The sequence below is a fragment of the Scylla paramamosain genome, chromosome 5 (genome assembly GCF_035594125.1).
Source record: "Scylla paramamosain isolate STU-SP2022 chromosome 5, ASM3559412v1, whole genome shotgun sequence".
In the NCBI taxonomy this organism is placed as follows: Eukaryota; Metazoa; Arthropoda; class Malacostraca; order Decapoda; family Portunidae; genus Scylla; species Scylla paramamosain.
This window is the reverse complement of record NC_087155.1, coordinates 15,209,192-15,231,691: the sequence shown is the minus strand read 5'-3', so window position 1 is coordinate 15,231,691 and position 22,500 is coordinate 15,209,192. Positions and strand designations below refer to the sequence as shown.

The following is a 22,500-nucleotide window of genomic DNA, read 5'->3' as shown; positions in this document are numbered from 1 at the left end:
CTCTCTCTCTCACTTTTCCCTGCCCCTTCTCACCTGTCAATGGAGATGCACACGAGGATGAAGGAGGACAGGTAGTGGCCGAAGATCCTGAAGAAGGAGAAGAGGCGGCAGAGGGCGTCTCCTGCCAGCCACTGCACCATCGCTGCCCAACCAACCTCCACCGGCATCATCACCGTCGTCACCTGAGAACAGAGAACAGAATTAGCTGGCTCATTATGAAGTCTCAAGGTGCTGGTTCAGAGAGTGACTTGCTGGCTCAGAGCAGGAATAGTATCGGGTAAGTAGAAGGAAAGGTGAGGTATAGGTAGGTGGGTTAATGCATGAATGGATGGACGAGTGCATGGATGGAGTGATGGATAGATGGATGGATGGATGGATGGATATGCAACAAGACTGATTTAGCATTCAACTTAAAGGAAACTCGTCCCAGTCCTTCTATAAAACAGACCTCCCCTATCTATACATTTATTTAATCTTGTTCTTACAATTCCTTATTAACTCAGCACTAAAAACTTACTTACTGAGTCTATCCCAGTCATCTACCATTGTTTCAGAACCAATTTATCCTATGACACTGAAAATCTAACTTTATCACATTTAAACTCGCTATTTCACGTCCTGTTCTGATTACTAGTCCAACCCAGTCCAGTCCAGTGCAGAAATGTCCATTGGGATAAGCCTTAACCACGGCTGACACTCTAACGGCTTATCCCAGGGAGGACATGAAGACGCACGGATTGGTTAAGAACATTTTATAAGAAGGAGATATCAAGAGTGGTTGGATGGGTCGCTGGTGATGGCAAAGTCTAAGATCGAGTCCCGTGTAAGTCTGAGTGTATCATTAGAGTGTCGTTAATTAGCGTGGAAGTTAAGTGTAGATATCAGCCTATCCACGCGCCGCATCGGAGGAGGAAGTAACTACGTAGCGTCTGGAAAGTTTGTCAGGCAGCAGATAAATAGATTTAGATGCTGAGTGAGGAACAGGATAAGGAGGAGTAAGAGGAGGAGGAGGAGGAGGAGGAGGAGGAGGAGGAGGAGGAGGAGGAGGAGGAGGAGGACAGGAACGAGAAAAAACAGGAACAAAAACAAGAAAAAAGAATAAGAACAAAAAAAAAAACAAAGAACAAAGAAAAAACAAATAAACAAACAAACAAAATCTGAAAAAAAATTAGAAAGAAAAAAAAACACAAATATTATATAACAAAACCATAAACCACATGAGACGTACACACAGGACTCCAAACATATAAAAAAAAAAATAAAATAAAATAAAATAAAAAATCGTGTAGCAAAATATTCTAAAATCGACGGCCGGAGAGGAAGCTGACAAGTTATATAAGCAGCTCTTGCAAGAATTTCACGCTAAGTTGAAGGAGTTACTTGCGACGAGGAGCAGGAGCAGAAGTAGCTGGTGAGGCGAGGGAAGGGAAAGGGCTACCTGGAGAGGAGAAAGGTCCTAATTAGGGATACTCGTGATGGAATAATGATCTAATTAGAGAGGTCGCCAGTTGAGGACAAGGAGCCAGTTACGGGAGTCACCGGACGGGAACAAAGGGGGTAATCAGGGAGGCAGGTAAGGTAGGAGGAAGGAAGGCCACGGGACATTGTTTTGGTGTGTTTCTGCTACGCCCTCTGTTAAACTTTTCTTTCTGAAGCTGCACGTATTTTTATTTATTTATTTTTTTTATTTTTTTTTGCCACTTTTGGGAAGATTAGCAAACAATTTTCACCTTTTTTCATTTTTTTTTAAGCGAGATCTTGATCAGCCTCTTTCACAAATTGGATAAAAAAAAAAAACTACTTCCTTCAGGGAGGAAGGAAGGTACAGGTCGAAAAATAATTAACCTAATTATTTTTACCTTACGATCTCTGTTTATGTGATTTGTTGAATATAGCTTTACTTGATTAAATATTTCCTTTTACCGTGAGACTCGTGATATCCGATACTTTGATTATTCTAGTCTAAATTCATTCAGAGTAATATATTTGTACATGGTTAGCGTTATCCGTTGTAATGAACCTTTCTACCCCTATTTATGCAGTCAGTTTAATATGTCCTTAAATCATTGCTTCCATGTGTGTTTGTGTATTGAATTAGTGCTATCAGACACCTTGAATCTTTGCGTCTTTTTTATGTGAATGGTTTACTATGTTTAAATGAATGCAAATTTCCTTTTCCTTGTGATCAGTGTTATACAAGTGGTGTTGCAGAGGCGGCAGCAGATGATGCGTGTCTAGTGTACCGTAGTGAAGTAAATGTTCCTGTTCAAGTGCCTTTTAGTTTTATTGATTTTCTTATCTCTTTTTATTTATTTATACATTTATTTATTTATTTTTTATATCTTAGTTTGTTTCTTTGTTTCATCTTCCTCTTAGTTCAAGTTCTTCCATACACTGCCACTGTTATCCAGTCAACCTGATCATTAGTAGTAGTAGTAGTCGTAGTAGTAGTCGTAGTCGTAGTAGTAGTCGTAGTAGTAGTCGTAGTAGTAGTAGTGGTAGTAGTAGTAGTAGAGGGTAGTACCAACATGAACTAACATCAGCATCAATAATAACACAGTCAGCACTAACCAAAAACATCAACACAAACCATATAACCATCCATAGCAATCATAGCAATTCACATTTCCGACAAATACTTGAAACACAGTGAACAGCGACAAAACATCACTCATTGCCAACACACTCCTCCTAAGTCTATATATATCTTTCTCCTTTTGTATCCTACCCTTCCATGCGTGTCGTCATTAGCTTTATCAATGTAAGTCGGCGGTTGGACATGGAAGGGGAGAGGGACACAAGAAAGCGTGCGTGGCATCATAATGAAACGGGTGAAACGGATCCTAATTCAGAAACTGTCTATCGCGTCTTAGTACCTTTGCATTTAACAGCCTGTAGTGGAACGAGGAGAACTGGAGAACCGCTTACAAGGAAAAAGAGATGGAGGGAGACAACGAATGAAATGCGAGATACAGGAGACAAATGCAAGGTACATGATTTAATGAGAGAGGTAGAATGGTAAGGATGGCGTTCCATAATTGCCATAGACACACCAGATCGGTAAGGTTAGGTAATTGGAAGTTATCGGGTATTTTGGGCGCCTCATCTTAACTACATTTGAAGGTTATTGTGAAAGTTACCGGGGTTTCTGGATGCCCTATCGTAATTACATTCTGAAGGCTATGATGGAAGCTACAGGGATTTCGGGGCACCCTATCTTAACTACATTCTGAAGGCTACGGTGGGTTTATAGGCGACTTGTCTTGACTACAATGTGAAGGCTACGGTGGAAGTTACTGAGAGCTTTTGGGAGCCTTATCTTTACATTTAACAGGCAATAGTGAAGGCTATAAGGGTTTTCAAGAGAGGTTTCATGATTCTAGTCATAATTTAAGAAGGATTATTACGTATCACCAATAGGAAAAGACATCACGATGACCCTATTAATCACTTCCGTGGCATTTGATGGTGTTTACGAAAGTCCAAAGCGTTAAAAAAAACACGTACGTTCCTTAGGTGAATGAATAACGACACTAAACCAAGTAAGCAGAGAGTGTTTCTTTCGTTAATTTTACTCATTTCCTTCCCTCCGCATTTCCCTTCATTAGCTGCAAATGTCGCGCTGAGTGAGCAAGGGACGCTATTCTTCAGCGTCTTGTAAGTTAATCATGTGGGGAATTTTCATGCTTGAAGGCGATAAACTGACCATAAAGGACTGCATTATTACACTAATAACAGTAAGCCAAGGAAAATTAAATGAGAAAATAATGTATGTGCGAAAGTTTGGAATACCGTCATCTTGCGAGCGAGCGAGCGAGAGAGAGAGAGAGAGAGAGAGAGAGAGAGAGAGAGAGAGAGAGAGAGAGAGAGAGAGAGAGAGAGAGAGAGAGAGAGATAACATGGATAAGGTGTCAAAATTATCATAAAACGATTATTCAGTTTATCCCCAAAAGCCTTATCTCCGCCATTTTGAGCGGTCTCCATTGAAAGGGTATTTTCATGACTGCAGTGATAGATTAGCCAGAATTCTGCATCATCAGCGGGGAAAAATATCCATGACAACTCCACTACTCATATATTTGGCCTTTAAAATTGTCGTTATGAGAGAGCAAAGCGCTTAAAAATACAAACCAAGGCATAAAAAATAATAAATAAAGCATTGAATCCAGTGCATATACATAAGAAAAATAAATAAATACACAAGTAAGCAAGCATATTAGTAAATAAATAAATTAATAAGATAAATAAATGGATAAACAAATAAGATAATATATCAAGTAACGCCTGGCTTGCATCATTACTGCCACCAAAAAGGAGGTTTCCCCAATTAATGTCCTCCTATATATCCCTTACTCCTTGCCTTTCCTTTCCGGGTGATGCGCTGCCACCCAGACCAGTACCGTGCTCTTTCACACACGACACTTGACAGGCGGATAATAATAATCCCAGCCCTAATAAAGGCACTCACAGGAATCTGATCTCTTTGGTACCACTTCCTCTCTTCCACAGGCAGTACGTTGTCAGACACACTCCTTCCTCCCTTTGCAGTCTCTCCCTCCCTCTCAATAGAAGACCGATGACAATAACACAAAAATACACTGCAAAGGATCTGATATTTTCCTTTCCCTATTACGTACATGTCAGTCACCCCTCCCTCTCTTTGTCCATTTTCCTTCTTTCTCTCACAATACATATCCATAGTAAGGAAACCCAAGGCAGTAGAATAGAAATAAAGAGTGGAGGGTCCATTTTCGACATCCTCCTGCTCGCAAAATACAGAAACGGAGCAGAAACGAGTGTAGTTGCGAAAAGGAGGGTAAAGATATACGCAGGTAAACTGGCGTTTCTCTGCAAGGTTTGAATGTTTGGAAAGGGGTGGAGTGAATTAGTGAAGACGTTGCAGGGAGAGAGAGAGAGAGAGAGAGAGAGAGAGAGAGAGAGAGAGAGAGAGAGAGAGAGAGAGAGAGATATGAAAGAGTGCAGATCTCTAAACAGCCTTTATCTTTCTTTCTGTTTTACATCGCTTGAGTCACTAAAATAAGCTAGACTATTTTCTTTTTATTTTATATATTCCAATAAAGATGTGAACTCTTTACGTGCAAAGCAGTACACTTCCAGAATAGCAAAACAGAGCACTTTGAGAACAAAAAATACGCAGAGACCTTTAAAAAAAAAAAAAACACTTGGTAAACAATTTTAAAACAATAAACATTTCACGAAAAGAGAGGATAAGAAAAGTTCGCGTGATTCCAAAACGTAAGAAGAGATAAGCTGAGCCAAACTTAAAAATAATAAAACGAAAAGTTTACCGGGAAGAGAACGTGCACATACCTCAGTGAAACCTCGAGTGGCGCAGGAATTGGATGAGAAAAATGAACGCTGGTAAAAACATTAAACTATCTTGTATGTGTTACTGTTTTTCAAGGAGCGGTACTTCAGATAGCGGTTGTCTTTCAATATTTTTTTTTTTTTAGGAATCTTGGTTAGTTTTCTTCACACTTCAAAAATAAATAGAGATGCATCAAAAAAAACTATATACTTAATATACCTATTTCTACAAACTTGAGAAAATGAATAAAGAAATACAGAAAAACAAAATCAATATATATATATCTATATCTATATATATATATATATATATATATATATATATATATATATATATATATATATATATATATATATATATATATATATATATATATATATATATATATACAATGTAAAAATGTACATTCTTTCCTCCACAAAGAAAATAAAGACACAAGAAAATAACAAAAAGAAACAAAGAAAGAGAAATAGACAAGGTATATATATATATATATATATATAGAGAGAGAGAGAGAGAGAGAGAGAGAGAGAGAGAGAGAGAGAGAGAGAGAGAGAGAGAGAGAGAGAGAGAGAGAGAGAGAGAGAGAGAGAGAGAGAGAGAGAGAGAGAGAGAGAGAGAGAGAGAGAGAGAGAGAGAGAGAGAGAGAGAGAGAGAGAGAGAGAGAGAGAGAATCACTTTTATTGGAAACGCACCAATCGTAAAACCAGGAAGGAAATTTGGAAGAAAGGGAAGAAAAAAGAAGAATGGAAAGAACTAAACCCTAAAAGAAAACGGAAAAGGAAAAGCCCGAACACAACAAAAGGACACGCATACAACAGAAAATCACGAAGAATGGGAGGAAAAAATAAAAGAAAACAAAGAAAACAAAAATAAAAAAAATTGGAAAGGGGTAAACCAAAACAAAAAATATATATATATATATATCTAACAAAACCACGAAAGAGACCCGGATGAAAAAAAAAACGTTAAAGAAAAGAAGAAAAAATGGAAAAAAGGAAACCACTGTGAGAGAGAGAGAGAGAGAGAGAGAGAGAGAGAGAGAGAGAGAGAGAGAGAGAGAGAGAGAGAGAGAGAGAGAGAGAGAGAGAAAAGCAGGAAAACACAACAAAAGACACATATTCGACATAACACGACAACAAAAAAGTAAAAAAGAATAAAAATAAAAGTGAAAAACAAGAAAACCACTACAACATAACCGAGAGAAAAAGAGAGAAAAAAAAGAGAGAAAGACAAAGCCAGAAAAATGTGGCAAACACCCCAAAGATCACGTATTTGACAGAAAAGCTCCAGGGAAGCATGAGAGGAATGAAGGAGAACCACACAAGCGTCATCTCATTAATCTGGCGCGCCTTTCCGTTTCTCGAGGCGGCGACAGCGGTGGCAAGGGAATGAGGAATGTGACTCATCGACAGCCAGGGAACGTAGGAAAAAGGTCACACACACAGACACACACACACACACACACACACACACACACACACACACAGAGACGTTCTTTTTCTTCCGATCGGTAAGTTTATTGCCCTTTTGTGGAAACCTGTGACGTGGTGTTTTATTTCTTGAGTTTTGCTGGCTGGCCTTTTCCTCCTGGATATGAGTGATAAGAAGGACGGGGAGGAGAACTGGAAGGTAGAGGAGAACGACTACGATGATAACGAGTAGTACATGGAGGAGGAAGAGGGGGAGGGCACCGATTACGATTACGAGGATAACAAAGAGGGCGAAGAGGAAAAAGAGGAGGGCAAAGACACTAAATTATGTGGATAACGAAGTGGACAAAGATGAGGAATAGATGAAAGGAAGAGGACGTGGGGGTCGATAACTATGATGATAACAAGGAAGACGAGATCGACGACAGCGACCAAGAAAAGAAAAAAAAGTTGGAAAAGGAATTGAAGGAGGAGGAACCAAAAAAAAAAAAACATTACGTAAACTACAGAAAAAAATCAGAGACAAAAGTGAGAATATAAGTAAGCCAGATAGCCTAAATAATAAAAATAATAGATAATTCAACTAAGAAATAGGAATAAGAAATGAGAACAAACTACGGACGCATAAATCCTTAATAACCTGAAAGTCAACAAATGAGACACATAATTAATGTTATTTTAAGTTTATGTTTTGTTGACAAGTAATTACAGTTATTTTCCGTTTATGTATATTATCCACATTCTTTCCTTTATGCCTTTCATCAACAAACAGGTAGTAAAATTTTTAGCACCTGGACACTTTACACTAAATAAATACACTTAACAGATAAATCACGCTAGTAAACGAGAAAGAAAAACGTAGTATCAACACAAAACAAGTAAAACAAGGAACGTGTCAAATCGAATAAGAAAAAAAATGTCCTTATTACCAGTAACCGAAGAAATGCATAAGGAATAAACATTAAAAAAAGAGAAAAACGGTAATAACAACAACATAAACAACACGTGAAGAGAGACGCAGGAGTAGAATCGAGTAAATAAATTAGATTATGTTTATCATCAACAATTCAAATTCCAACAAACATCACTGAGCAAGGTATGGACAGTGATGACAACACAACAAACATGAAATAAAAAGCAGGTGTAGAATCGAGTAAATAAATGAAAAAAAAATAATGCTTATTATCAGTAATTGAAAAATTTACAGATACTTCACAAATAAATAGCAGCAGAACCAGATATGAACAGCAATGACAACACAGCAAGTGACCAGACAGAGTGAGAAATACATGCCTATTCCAGTAAAATAAATAGTTCATCATCACAGAAAAAAAAAGAAAATAAATAAATTCCTTCATCGGTACAGAATATTTGGGGAGGATGTAAATTTTGATGAACACACACACACACACACACACACACACACACTCTCTCTCTCTCTCTCTCTCTCTCTCTCTCTCTCTCTCTCTCTCTCTCTCTCTCTCTCTCTCTCTCTCTCTCTCTCTTTCCATAATGGCAGTGATTTATGGGCGGAAGTGTCCCCGGTGCTCATCGACACGCGAATGCATTGATCACACCGAAAAATAGGTGAAAAAACAAGTGGGCGAATGATTTTCCTCTTATGCACATTTATCATTGCAAGTCTGAAAGTTGTGCGATAGCTTTTACGTTTTTTCTCCTTTTCCATTTCTCTTTTTTATACTTTTTATCTTTATATATATATTTTTTTCCCTTTCATAAAATTTGTCTGTGTTTTAGTTGGTTTTCTTTTATGTCGTTCCATGTTAGTTTTATTTTTCCTTCCTTTACATTTATTCCACAGAAAAAGTACAATTCCAACTCATCGATATTTTTTTTTCGCTTTTGTCTCCATTTCCTTTAATTTCTATACATATATATTCTTTTTAACAGTCATTCAGAATGTTGAGTTTTTTTTTTTTTTTTTACCATTTAAACAAAATTTGTCCATTATCAAAAGAGCAGCGATCAAGAATACTTTTATCGGAGCTTTCCAATGCCTCTTTGATGTCCTCCATGGCCAATAACACACACACATACACACACACACACACACACACACACACACACACACACACACACACACACACACATACACACTCGTACAATTACTTTATCTCAAATTGGTGACGCTCGCATTTACTCATTCGATCCATTTCCTCTGCTATATTACTTCCACCGTCCATTCCTATTTTGTTTTGGCGCATTTCCATCTCCCTTTAAAACTAAACAGTCAAATACATCTCTCTCTCTCTCTCTCTCTCTCTCTCTCTCTCTCTCTCTCTCTCTCTCTCTCTCTCTCTCTCTCTCTCTCTCTCTCTCTCTCTCTCTCTCTCTCTCTCTCTCTCTCTCTCTCTCTCTCTCTCTCTCTCTCTCTCTCTCTCTCTCCATCAATCACATTTCATAGTCACACACACCCACGCACTTAACACACATTCACTTCCATTCCAAACACCGACTCACACTCCATCAACATTTTCACTTCCATTCACTCACTCACTTATCCCGTCAGTTATTCCGTCCGTTCGTCAGTAAGCCAGCTTGCCTCTGCTCTGCTCGTGTGTTCGCTTATTTGTCCGTCTGTCAGTCTTAATGTGTCTCCGTGTCGGTGTCTATTTGTCTGTATGTCCATGCATTCATTCTCTCCTGTTGGGTGTCTTTTATCATTTCTGCCGCTGCTCAGGTGGCGAGAGAAATATGCATGTTAGCAGCTCAGAATATTCCAGGTTCGTCGCCAGCCAGCAGAAGGAAGCTATACGCTGGAGTAGCTAGCTGTCCTCAAGTTAGAATGAAATGCACAGGGAACTTTCAGGGGCTAAAGGAACCATATTCTGAAACACTTCTGTGCCGCACTTACACTATTTCAAAAGGCTCTAAAAAGTTGAAGCTACACGGGATTTTGAGAGCGTTTTTATGGTTCTAGTGACAGATTAACATTTCTGCATTACTAAATGGAGAAACAGTTTTGAGAACCCGACTAATCATCAGTGGCCTTTGAAGATAATCGTGGTGAAAGAGCAAAGCGCTTCTGAATATGGGCCTTGGACAGACGCAAATTTACGGCAGCCGATAGACTAAATGCATGAGGGTGGTGCATGCGAGGCGCTGCGGTGAAGGACGGGGATTAAATCTGCTATGTATGAGTGGTGATGCTGAATACCGAAGGGAACGCCGGTGCTTTTGCCCGAGGGAATGTCATGTGTGCTAATGGAGTCGAATGAACGGCCGCACTGCATGTTTCCTTCTGGTTGCATAAATCTCGAGGAAACTCAGATGGAAATGAAGACTTGGTGGCGTAAAAGACTGGCAGTGAGCTGAAAATGTGTGAATGAATAAAGCAATGAAGGAGGAAAAAGCGTTGAATGAGGACAAGCGCTGTTTCTCTCTCTCTCTCTCTCTCTCTCTCTCTCTCTCTCTCTCTCTCTCTCTCTCTCTCTCTCTCTCTCTCTCTCTCTCTCTCTCTCTCTCTCTCTCTCTCTCTCTCTCTCTCCCTCTCCCACAACGTCCCACAGTGTGGCTTTCTTGTGTGAATTTCGTTACATGAGAGTCAGCAGCGGCAGTGTTCTCCATGTGTTAACTATTTTATTAGCAGTTTTCATTATTTCTTTTTCACCACGCTTGGCACAGTTTTATAGGCGGTGTTATGTGTTGCCTGCGCCACCTGTGCCGGCGTGCAGGTGTTGTGTGTTACTTCCCCAACAAAGGTTCACAATCCATGCTGCAGCTGCTCGGCCGCCGCTGTGGTCACGGCAGACCCTTGGTGAGGCTCAGGCGGCAGTACCATCGTGACGCATATTACTATCTCCCCACCTGCTGCTGCTGCTGCTGCTGCTGCTACTACTACTGCTGCTTCCCGTTCAAACTGTCACGGTGAAAGCCAGCCTCCCTTCAGGTGACTGAGAACAGTTTGCTTCGTTACTCCTTTCCTTTTCCAGTTTGTTCATTGACTTTTCATCCATGACCAATTTATCACGTTATCGAAACCTTAAATTTTATGTCCTTTCATATCATGTTTTTCACGAGAGAAAATCTCTGGTGGTCTGTCTCGTTACGAACAGAATCCTTTGGTAAAGAAAGAATCCTTCAAAAGAAAAGAAATTTCGCAGGAGCTGTTTCGTGGCCTAAGTCAACGGCGACCGGGAGGGATAGGGAGGAGTGAAGCTGCGTGGTAGCAGAGGCAGTAAAATTGCATTTTTGTATCATGAAAACCTGGAGAATGAAAGCATATCCTGGAAGAGCGACGCGAGCTTGTCCGCGCCACACAACCTGCTTCTTTCCACGCACAAAGCCGAATAGTCTTTTTTCCAAACACGAGGATTTCTTACGCCAGTGTATTGAAGGTCAATGTGTGACCCACACGTGAGAGAAGCCACACCTACACTCACTAAACAGGTATGAAGGTGGAAAAGGGGACAAGAGAAGCAAGAGGAAAAATGTGAAATACCTAAAAATTATTCTGAGCAAAATCCTTTATGGTGGCTGCTATTTGTTGGTTATTGCTTCGTGCTTCTCGTCCTCATGAAAAGGATATTTTCAGTAAAGGGAAAACATGCCAAGGCCAGGGCAAGACGAGACAAGGAGGAGCACAGAGAGGCAAGGAAGGACAAGGCGTAGCAAGACAAGATAAGGAAAGGCAGAGGAAGGCAAGGAAGAATATGATAAGCCATAACTGCTGAGAGTAGATCAAAGCAGATAACCAGGTAGACAGACAAACAGAGACAGTTAGACAGACACACAGAGAAGTTAAAGATCAAAGGTTGCCAGTGAATGATACAGTGAAGAGAAAGTGCGAACACTGTAATACGAGTAAAATTACTAGCTAGATAGACAAACAGACGGGTAACAGATGCAGTAGCCGTGAATGAGTAGATTGACACTAATGTACCTCTATAATTCTCTCTCTCTCTCTCTCTCTCTCTCTCTCTCTCTCTCTCTCTCTCTCTCTCTCTCTCTCTCTCTCTCTCTCTCTCTCTCTCTCTCTCTGACAACGAAAGCCTTTTCCCGCGGTGCAATCAGACCCACTATATGCAGATCTTTCCGAATGTCCTCTTCATGTTAATGTTTCTTTTTTATTCCTTTTGTCAGGCCCTTCCAGCAGCCCTCATCTTCCACCAACACACGTACTCTGCTCCTTCATGCTCTACTTGTCTTTGCTCTTTTCATTCCCTGTGCCTGCTGCTCCTCCACTTCCACTTAATCCTATTTCCTGAACTCTTTCCCTCTCCCCACCTTTCCCTAATGAACCGTCATCTCACCTGGACTGAAAATATTAAGCTCGACAGTTTAAGTGGCTTGTGGGCAAGAATAAACGTTCCTTGCCTCAACGTATTTAGTGAAGTGAAGTAGCGAAGAAGATACGTCACTTTCTAAAGACGAACGAGGAGGTGGCTTGTGTGGAGAGCGGCAGAGGAAGATGCGGTGTTGAGATAGAATGAAGCAAGAGTATGGTACGAGTTCGGTTTATTTCAGTTCAGTCCACTTAAATTACTTCCTGGAGACTGCCGAGGTGGGGCTTGTGAAGAGAGCGGCAGAGGGAGTTGGGGCATGGAGGTGTAGGGCGGGGAAGTGTATGGTGAAAGTTCAGTTCAGTTCAGTGTTGTTGGTCTTTTATATCGGAACTTCCTGATTTTTTTTTTTTTTTTTTTTGTCCGCGTCTTCTGTTTTTTTTTCTCTTCTCTTTTCTTTCATCGCCCAAAATCCCCATATTCCTGCACTCCCTTTTCTTTCCTTATACTCGTGAAGTGATCTAGGGGGGATAGAGGAGTGGGTGAATAGAAGAAATAGTGAGTACCTCTCGGCTTATCTTCCTTGGCGAGAAGAGTCTGGAGGCGAGAATATAAAAAAAAAATAAGTCTCTCTCTCTATCTTCCTTTGGAGTGGTGCTAGAATGGAAACAAGTAAGCCTAAGATACAGGAAGTGTTGGGGGAGAGACACACTACTTCTTGGTGAGTCGAGTGGATAACAGTACATGAGAAGGGACGCAAGGGTTGGTGATGACAATCCTAGCCTCTAATTAACTCTCCCAAGACTTCTTTAGTTTTGTTTGATTGAAGATTAACACCTTCGACCCCAGGCAACACTAGAACTGGAAATCGTATTTTTAAACACTTCGGGATTTCAATAAGACTAATTTCAATGGCCACAAAATTATACATCAAGTTCTCATGGATATTTTTTTCCTTTGTAGGTGAAGAATACATACCAAACTGTCAACGGAAGCATGATAACACGCTTGAAATACACAATAATTTCTAATACAGCAACCTGAATGTAGTAAAGATGAGGGACTGAAACATTTCTTCTTCACAAGTTTGGATTTCTTCATAATTTTTGGATAATTTTGGAATATTCTGAATACTCTTTGGGGACTGTTACTTCAGTGAGCCTTTTTTTTTTTCATCCTCCTCTTACATAGATATTACTATAACAACACTTCCGACGTGTGGACTCGTGACTTACTCATCATTACGAGAAGGTGACCAATGTGACTACACTTCCATCCCCGTAACTGTGAAAGACTGTAAATGATTAGACTTAATATTATACGTAGCTTCTACTCGTACACTGTAAGTTATGTTACTGTACTAGTAAGTTATATTACTGTACTAGTTTTCAGTATAACAGCTCACACACACACACACACACACACACACACACACACACACACACACACACACACACATCAGAGAAGCTAACAGAATCTGCCTCCCTAACACCACTCTAGGGAAAGAACACATATAGAAATACACTATATGCTCCAATCTAGTAGAATATTCTCTCTCTCTCTCTCTCTCTCTCTCTCTCTCTCTCTCTCTCTCTCTCTCTCTCTCTCTCTCTCTCTCTCTCTCTCTCTCTCTCTCTCTCTCTCTCTCTCTCCCCACACTGTTTACTTCGTCTCATCAAGTCAAGAGATGTTTGCTTACATTTCTTCTCTAAACATCACACGGGGAGTACCTTGGATTTGTCCTGTAAATATGTTAAGTTAAGCCTTCTTTTCGTCCTCTGAGTAAAAAAGTGTCCCCAAAGTCTACTTATAAAGAACGTCTGTGTAATATTTGATAAGGTAAATCTTAGATGTGCGGGTGTTTGTGGTAAAAAGTTGGGATAAAAGAAGTTAATGTGCTATTTTTGGTGTGTGTGTGTGTGTGTGTGTGTGTGTGTGTGTGTGTGTGTGTGTGTGTGTGTGTCTTCGTTCGTTCGTTCTTGGTGCCTTTGTGGAGCAAAAAGTTACGTAGGTGTCTTTTGTGGCAGTGTTGTTTAAAGTTTTGTGTTGTATAGAGATTGTGGTGGTGGTGGTGGTAGTGGTAGTGGTGGTGGTGGTAGTGGTGGTGGTAATATCGTCATACAAATATAGCTTAGCGTTTTCTGTGCAATATAAAGAAAAAGAAATGAAGAAGGTAAAGATGATGACGATAATGATGAGATGACAAAGGACCATGAAGGTGAAAGAGAAGCATTGAGGAAAAGACTACGTTTAAAACCCTGTGTGTGTGTGTGTGTGTGTGTCTGTGTGTGTGTGTGTGTGTGTGTGGTGTTATTTATTTTCTATATGATATTGATAAATGTTAGTGGTTACTGAAATCTCTCTCTCTCTCTCTCTCTCTCTCTCTCTCTCTGTGTGTGTGTGTGTGTGTGTGTGTGTGTGTGTGTGTGTGTGTGTGTGTGTGTGTGTGTGTGTGTGTGTGTGTGTGTGTGTGTGTGTGTTGGGATCGATGAGGAGAGGAGGGATGGGCGGAGAGGAAGGATGGAGCTGAGAGGAAGCAGGAACAGCCACAAAAGTTACGTGCATTACCAGACGACAGGAAGAGTTTCCCGCAGCTGATTTACCGCCTGATTTCTTTCCTCTGCAACAACCGTCCCGCCACACCGCACGCCACGGACAGGACGAGACTGCGATGAGGCTGTGACGAGGCTGTGATAACTTTAGATGGAGGTAAAGAAAAGTAGGATTACAAAGGAAAATCAAACAGGAATAGATCTTTAGGTCCTTGCAAGACTGTGTGGTAGCTATTTCTAATTAGTTACAGGTTAGAGAAGCAAGGCAGTGAACCTGGAGGAAAAAGAAGAGGAGGAGGAGGAGAAGGAGGAGGAGGAGGAGGAGAAAGAGGAGGAGGAGAAGTGCAGCCGTCAGCACACAAGGCTCACCAACAACACAATTCTGTCATTACAATGCCCTCAGGAAAAAAAAAAAAAAAAAACACAAAAATGTTCAGTCAAACTTTCAGACTACGCTCCGGTTTATATTAAAATTCACTTGGCCGTGCGCTCATTGCTCCCTTGTATTGTAGGATCAGCAGTGCACGGCGTCCTCCAAGCAGCGTGCACTGGGTGACTTAACACGGCGGAAGACACCAAGAAGAGAGTTTACAGCAAAGAGCGTCATCTTTTGTTAGTAATATTCTTGCCAAGAGAGCGAGAGAGATGATGTTCGTATAAAAATATTTAGTATATTCAGAATGAAAATGTTATTATGAATATTTTCCTAGGTTCATATTCTAGCTTGAATTAATTAGGTTATTTGAGGTGATGACGCGTCGTGGGCTGGCCGTGGCTGATTGAGTATTTTCAGGCCTCGCTACCTGGCCGCGGGATGGAGGGGCGGAGGGAGGCCCATCCCCGTCACTCCTCCCACGAAGATGAGGCAATGGCGCTCAACACACACCAGACTTGTGGCGGCGGGAGGACAGCGTGAAGAGTGAAGGCAGACGATGATTTGGGAAGCCTGACAGAACGTTTTAATGAGAGGAATTATGAACGGCTGTGACGCATTTTAGGAGCCTGACAGTACATTTTAATGAGAGGAATTGTCATGAGTGGCAATGGTTGTCACGCAGTAGCAGCAGAAGAGTGACTGTCCGCCCACGAACCAAAAAATACCATCACCACCACCAAACACCTGACGCAAGCATTATAGCACCAGGCACGTGGGCGGCTCGGTTCGTCAGGTACGGCTGGAGCTGCAGTCTCAGTATTAATTAACGTGCCGAGGGTGCTATCGCCTGCCGCGTCCCTCCGTCACGGCAGCGGCGGCGTGGAGTGACGGGAAGCTGATGGTGGTGATGTGCTGAGTGGCGCCTCTGAGTCATCGCTTGGCCGGCGGGAGGCGGGAGGCTGTGGATGCTGTTAATTAATGCTTCACACGCCCACCACGCGACGCCCTGATTGCTTGATTACCGCAGCAGACGGGGAAGGGTCACTCGTGTGTGTGTGTGTGTGTGTGTGTGTGTGTGTGTGTGTGTGTGTGTGTGTCTGCGTGCGTGCGTGCGTGCCTGTGTACGTACATGTGTGTGTAGGTACCCTTGTTAAACATACTTTTTAACCTTCTTTTTTGGAACTGGCACTTCAGTGGGCCTTTTTTTTCGCTCTTTTGTTGCCTTTTGCCAGTGCCCCCTCTTACATAAAAAAGAAATCTTTATAACATACCCGCCGTAAATCCACACATCTTTCCTTCATGAATTCCCACCACTCACCTCCTCCCCCCTGCCACACACTCACACACACACACACACACACACACAGAGAAGCAGATCATGTCACTGGCAGGCCTCGATTTCCAGGCGCAGAGAGTACAACGCAATATCTGGCACACACCAACGTACGTCCACACACTCCCTCCACGCCGCTATTCATCTTCAGTCTGGCACCCACACCCCCTCTAAGATGAAAGTCGTGCTGAGGACAACAAAGAAATAAATCAAGAGGAAGAAAACTCGTGTTTCGCTAAAGGACAAAAATAGACGAAGATTAATAGATATATAGGAGGAGGAGGAGGAGGAGGAGGAGGAGGAGGAGGAGGAGGAGAAAACGGAAAAAAAATCTTGGGGATGGCGGAGGAAGGGAAAAATGTGCAAAACGAAAATGGAAAAGAAGTGGTGTGTGTGTGTGTGTGTGTGTGTGTGTGTGTGTGTGTGTGTGTGTGTGTGTGTGTGTGTGTGTGTGTGTGTGTGTGTGTGTGTGTGAAGAAAGAAATCAGGGAAATGGATAGACGAAAACTAAGAAATAGGGAAAGAGAAAGAGGAAAAACGAAAAAAAAGGAGGCAGGAACAAAAAAGCTAAGAAAAGGAGGGAAAACAGGAGAGGAGAAAAAAGATCGCGCAATGACGATAATCTTAACTCAACTGGAGAAGGTGAAAGGTAAATAAATAAAAAAAAACAACAACACTGGCTTAGCTACAGTAACAAAAAAGACTTTCCTCTCCATTCAAGATAAATAAATATGAACTCTCCTCTATCAATCAAACGAAAGAACAAAAGGAAATAAATAAAACTACGTTAACAAGCAATTAACAAAACAACGCACAGAAACCTTTAATAAAAAAAAGATAATAAAATATATACACGTCACTAATTAACAAACTGCCTCTACAAATAAACATAAGATATAAACGAAACTAATAAGAACCACAACAGAAAACAAAAATTCACGAAAAACGGCCATCAAACCAAACATATAACACAAAAACACAAAAATAACACTAAAAACTTAAATAAACGCGGGAGACGAGGAGAAATAAAAGCATAACTCAAATAACACACAACAGCTCACGTGAAGTCCCACAAACACTACTTTTGAGGCCATAAAGTATAATTCTCGTGGAAGGAGGAAGGGCATTTTGAATAATTACGAAGAGACGTGACGAGGGGAGGAGGAAAGAGTGAAACGAAAGAGAGGGAGAAAACAGACCAAAGCAGACCAAAAAAGAGTATATAGAGAGAGAGTGGAAGGAAGCAGAAAGAAGAGAGACAAGGGAGCAATTGAGAAAAAAGAGGGAGGAAAAGAACGATGCAAATGAAAAAATAGGGAAGAAGAGAAAAAGGAGGACTAGAAAAAAAAAGTGAGAGGAAAGAGAAGGAAAGTAGAAAGAGGGAAAAACAAACGAAGGATTGGAAGAGTAGAGAATAAAAAAAATAGAAAAGTGTAGAGAAGAATGAAGTTGGAAGAGGAAATGGAATATGAGGAAAGGAAAACAAGAAAAAGAGAGATGCAATAAAATGAAAGAAAAGATGGAATGAGAGGAGACGAAAGAAGGGAGGAAAGGAAGAAAGAAAAGAACAGAAACGGAAAAATAAGTGAGATGAAAAGAGTCTAGGAAAAGAAAGTAAAAAAAGAGAAAGAAAAGGGGGAGAAAAAAAGGGAGAATGAAATAAAATAAAAAGGAAAACGTAGAGAAAGGAATGGGAAGGAATCAGCGAACGTGTGAAAGGAGGAGGAGGGAAGGAGTGAAGGAAATGACAAGAGGGAGGGAGGGAGGGAAGAAGGGAAGGAAGGAGGGAGGAAAAGATGTCTATTAGTTTGAAATATGTTATAATGAGTTAACGGCAACGGCTGAAATATGATCATGGTGAAAAGGAAGGAAGTAAGGAGGGAAGGAGCGAGGGAGGGAGGGAGGGAGAGATGCAGAGAAGAGGGGAAGGAAGGCATGAAGACAAGGAGGGAGGAAAGGAGTGATAGAATAAGAAGTAAGGAAGAAAGGGAATAAGAGATGGATTGAAGGAAGAAATTAATGAAGGAAGGATGAATAGGTGGACAGATGAAGGAAAGATAAAAAAAAAAGTGAAAAAAGGAAAAGAAACAAGGGAGAGAAAAGAAATTAAAAGAAGGAAGAAAGGAAGTACGGAAAAAAGAAAAGAAAGAAGGAAAGCAAATCAATGGAAAATGAATTAGATATGAAGAGAAAATACTTTTGACAGGAACTGAAGGTAAATGATGAAAAAAAAAAGAAAAAAAAAAATGAAGAAAAAAACATACAACAATAAAAATTAAGCAACCAGGCAATCAGTCGAGAGAGAGAGAGAGAGAGAGAGAGAGAGAGAGAGAGAGAGAGAGAGAGAGAGAGAGAGAGAGAGAGAGAGAGAGAGAGAGAGAGAGAGAGAGAGAGAGAGAGAGAGAATAATGGAGATTCTAATTGGTAAAAAGTTTTGGGCTAAGTGGAGGAATAAAAGATGAAAGAAAAAGTGAGAAAATGAAAAAGGAAAATTTTGAATAGCGGGGGAATGAAGAGAGGAAGAAATGAGGAAAGAGGAAGATAGGAAAGGAACACAAATGAAAAAAGTTAGGTCAAAACGATGACAAAAAAAAAACAGAGGAAGAAAGGAAAAAGGAAAAAATAGTGACAAACAGAAGAAAATGAGAAGGAATAAAATAAATTAAGGAGAAGGAAAGGGGTGAATTAAAGAGGAAATGAAGAAAGGAGGAAAAGGAGACTGAAAAATCAAGAGGAGTTAAGGAGAAAAACAAAATTAGTAAAAGATGAAACGAAGGAGGATTAAAAAAAACACACACACAAAGGAGGAGGATAAGGAAATGAAAGACAGGAATAAAGGAAAGAAGGGAAAGAAGGGAAAGAAGGGAAGGAAGGAAGGAAGGAAGGAAGGAAGGAAGGAAGGAAGGAAGGAAGGGAAGGAAGGAAGGAAGGAAGGAAAGGAAAGGAAGGGAAGGAAGGAAGGGAAGGAACCAAGGAAAAAGAAACGAAGAAAGGAAGAAGGGAAAAAAAGATAATTCGCAGAAAAAAACAAAAGAAATATGAAAAAAAATAAATAAAAAAAGGATAGGAAGTAATAAGAAAAATCGAAGATAGAAGTGAAGGGAGAGAAAACAATTAACTTGCAAAACATCTCTCAGCTCGGTTATTAATATGGTGATGTATTTACGAGGTGGACGGAGGGGGGGCAGGTGAACAGGGAAGGAAGGGAGGGAGGGTAAGGGATAGGAAAGCAGAGGAGACAAAGGAAGTTAAGGAAAAAGGTTAAAAGAAAAGAGAAAAGACGTACCAAAGTGGAGAGAAGAGAAGAAAATGGAGGGAAAGAGAAGAGAGAAGAGAAGAAAGACGATAAAAAGAAAGGCAAAGGAGAGAAAGAAGTAGTAACGAATTGGAAGACAGGAACGAAAAGAAAGGAAGAGAAGAGAGAAAAGCAGCGAAAAAGGATGAGAGAAAGGCAGAGGAGAGGATGGTGGAAAGAAGAGATAACGAAGTGAACTGAAAAAAAAATAAGGAAGAAGAGAGAGAAAGTAAGGTAGGTAAGAAGGATAAGAGAGAAACGAGGAGAAGAGAAAGAATGAAAGGAAGAAAGAGGTGACGAAGTAGAAAGAAAAAAAAATGAGAGGAAGGGTAAGAGAAAGAAGGAAAGAGAATATAACGCAGTAGAGAGTACGGAAGGAAGAATGAGAGGTAGGAGAATAAGGGAAGGAAAGGGATGGGTGTTCTGAAGACTGTGGCGAGTTGGCTGGGATTGACAGGGAGTGGCTGAGAAATTATACTACTAATAAGCGGTAGCAGCAGAAGAGTAGCAGGGTATGGCGGCGTGTATAAGTGACACAAAAAAGACTTAGCAGTGACTGGGTATGAGTGTGGTACATTTCAAAGGCTCACAAAGGATAACAAAACAATAAACCTCTAGATTCTCTTTTGGCTATTTAATTACACTACGCCACGCTAAATATTTTAGAAGGAATCAGATAAACACTGTAGTTAATTTATAACAAAACAAGGAAAAGAGAAAGCAAAAGAAAAAGGCAGGTAGGATACGAAGGGAAGGAACAAGAAGCAAAGGAAGAGAAAGGAACAAAATGATGAGTGGATGGAGGGGAAGGAATCAAGAAAACGAAAGAGTGGGAATGATTCAGTATTCACAAAGTCACACTCATTGCCATGGTAACGGCCAAACTTTTATGAGGGTGTGCGAATATGTTATAGAAGGTCGCTGACTGCAAGGTGTCGAGGAGGACTGCCTGGTTGAGAGAGTTAGGTAATCTGAGAGGAAATGTTACTAGAAGACGAGTACGCCTATCACCATCAGCATCAGTGACTACACAATAACACAAGTACCTTTCCATAATCTCCTCTGTCGGCTGCCTGTTTAGTTTACATCACCCAAACTTAAAGACGCCTTGTGACACTGACATTTGGGGGCATAGGCACAGGGATGTAAGGGGAGAATAAGGAAAAAACTATTAGTGATGGAATAAATTAGAAGAAAGGTAGATGACAGGCGATCTGCACAAGAAAATCCTGGAGACGTTAAGATGGACTTGTTTACTTCATCTCCACGCCTCGAGACAGAAAATAAAAGCACGAATTTGGCTGATTATTGTAATAAATATAAACAAAGACAGCACTGTATCATCGGTCACCATTGGAGCTAATAAAAGTATAAACCACAGAGGAGATCCACCACCGCCACCACCACCACCACCACCACTACGCACACCGCAGGATTCACACCCTAGACTCCCACTTCTATTTAATTGAACCAGGAAGAGTTTTGATTTCTTTTAGTACTTAAGGGATATATATATATATATATATATATATATATATATATATATATATATATATATATATATATATATATATATATATATATATATATATATATATATATATATATATATATATATATATATATATATATATATATATATATATATATATATATCGTAGCACCGTGGACAGGATCAAGCGCACAGTAGTGACTCAAATCTCTTCAAACACAGCAGTTCCCTGTATTGCAGCTTTCAAGTGTGTGTTGGTGCCCTGAGCCAGGCGGATAATAAAGGGACGTTTTGGAAAGGAATACTGCAATACTGAAAGTGGCGTCTTCGGTCCACCGGTTTTTAAAGTTCCCGCGAATAAATTTGATTTGTAAAGAGTTTCTGGATTTATTTTCTTTCATGGAGTGCCATAGAGGAATGTTCTCCTTGTCCTCATTCACTTGGTGTTCTTGCATCTTCTCCTCGACTCTGCTTCATGTAAACCCAGCGTTCCAAATAATACAATCCATCATTCATGCAAAATAATGTTCCATCAAGTAATGAACATCCATATCAGGTGATTAGCCTCTGCTTAATGAAACTATTAGAGTGCCCCAGAGAATTTAATTGTTTTTGAGTGATACAGATACAGTGATTATCTCGACAGTATTCTATTTCTGCCTTACCGAGAAAACCCCGCCAGTGATACAGCTGCACGGAACAGAGGGACGACTGGCGTGCGGAGACTGGGAATACAAGCCAGAGTGTTGAGGCGTGATTCCAACTTTCTTTTTAGCAATACAACGCATGCTAAATTGTCCCGCAAGTCAGATGTGTTGCAGCCAATCCAGTGCAAGACAAAAATGCGGCACGAAACAGGCGTGGAATTAAACATGCTAGACTTTTTTAACAAGTTAGCTAAGACTTACTATTCCTGGACATTAGAAAACCGAGGTCTGGCATTTCACGTTTCTTCATAATCCCGTGACTTACACTTGAAGATGATGGTCAAAATCCTTCACACTTTCTTACAATAAGGTTTTCGAATATTGTTTGATCATCGGCTAGTAAACTTACCCAAAATACAATTCTTAGCAATGTTACGGTCGATGGAAAACTTTCTTCTCCTCTGAAGGAACTATATTTCATTTTACGAGCAAGGTACAACACGAAAAGCACATCAGTGGTGATCATCTGATGGTGTCGAGAACTGGCTCAATCTTGCTCAAATCGATGGAAACGGTTTTGGGGCTTTGAACAGAGCGAGCGAGCGAGCGAGCGAGCGAGAGAGAGAGAGAGAGAGAGAGAGAGAGAGAGAGAGAGAGAGAGAGAGAGAGAGAGAGAGAATGCTCGTGATCGTATTATTTGAAGCAACAATACTTTTTTTTTTCGCATCAGGTAACATGTGTTCTCGTTGAAATCCACACACCATTATACCTTTTGAAATCCTGACAGTTCGTATGTTACT

At 40.5% G+C, this 22,500-nt stretch overlaps 1 protein-coding gene across 5 annotated transcripts in view; it reads right to left on the bottom strand.

Moving 5' to 3' along the window:
• The window catches only part of LOC135100577 (adipokinetic hormone/corazonin-related peptide receptor variant I-like), a 382,588-nt gene that overhangs the window by 107,214 nt on the left and 252,874 nt on the right, over positions 1–22,500 (bottom strand). For all 5 annotated transcript variants that reach the window (XM_064003596.1, XM_064003594.1, XM_064003598.1 and 2 more), the window contains one exon: positions 34–182. In XM_064003596.1, the coding sequence (XP_063859666.1) occupies positions 34–182 (149 nt within the window). The remainder of the gene's footprint in view (positions 1–33; positions 183–22,500) is intronic.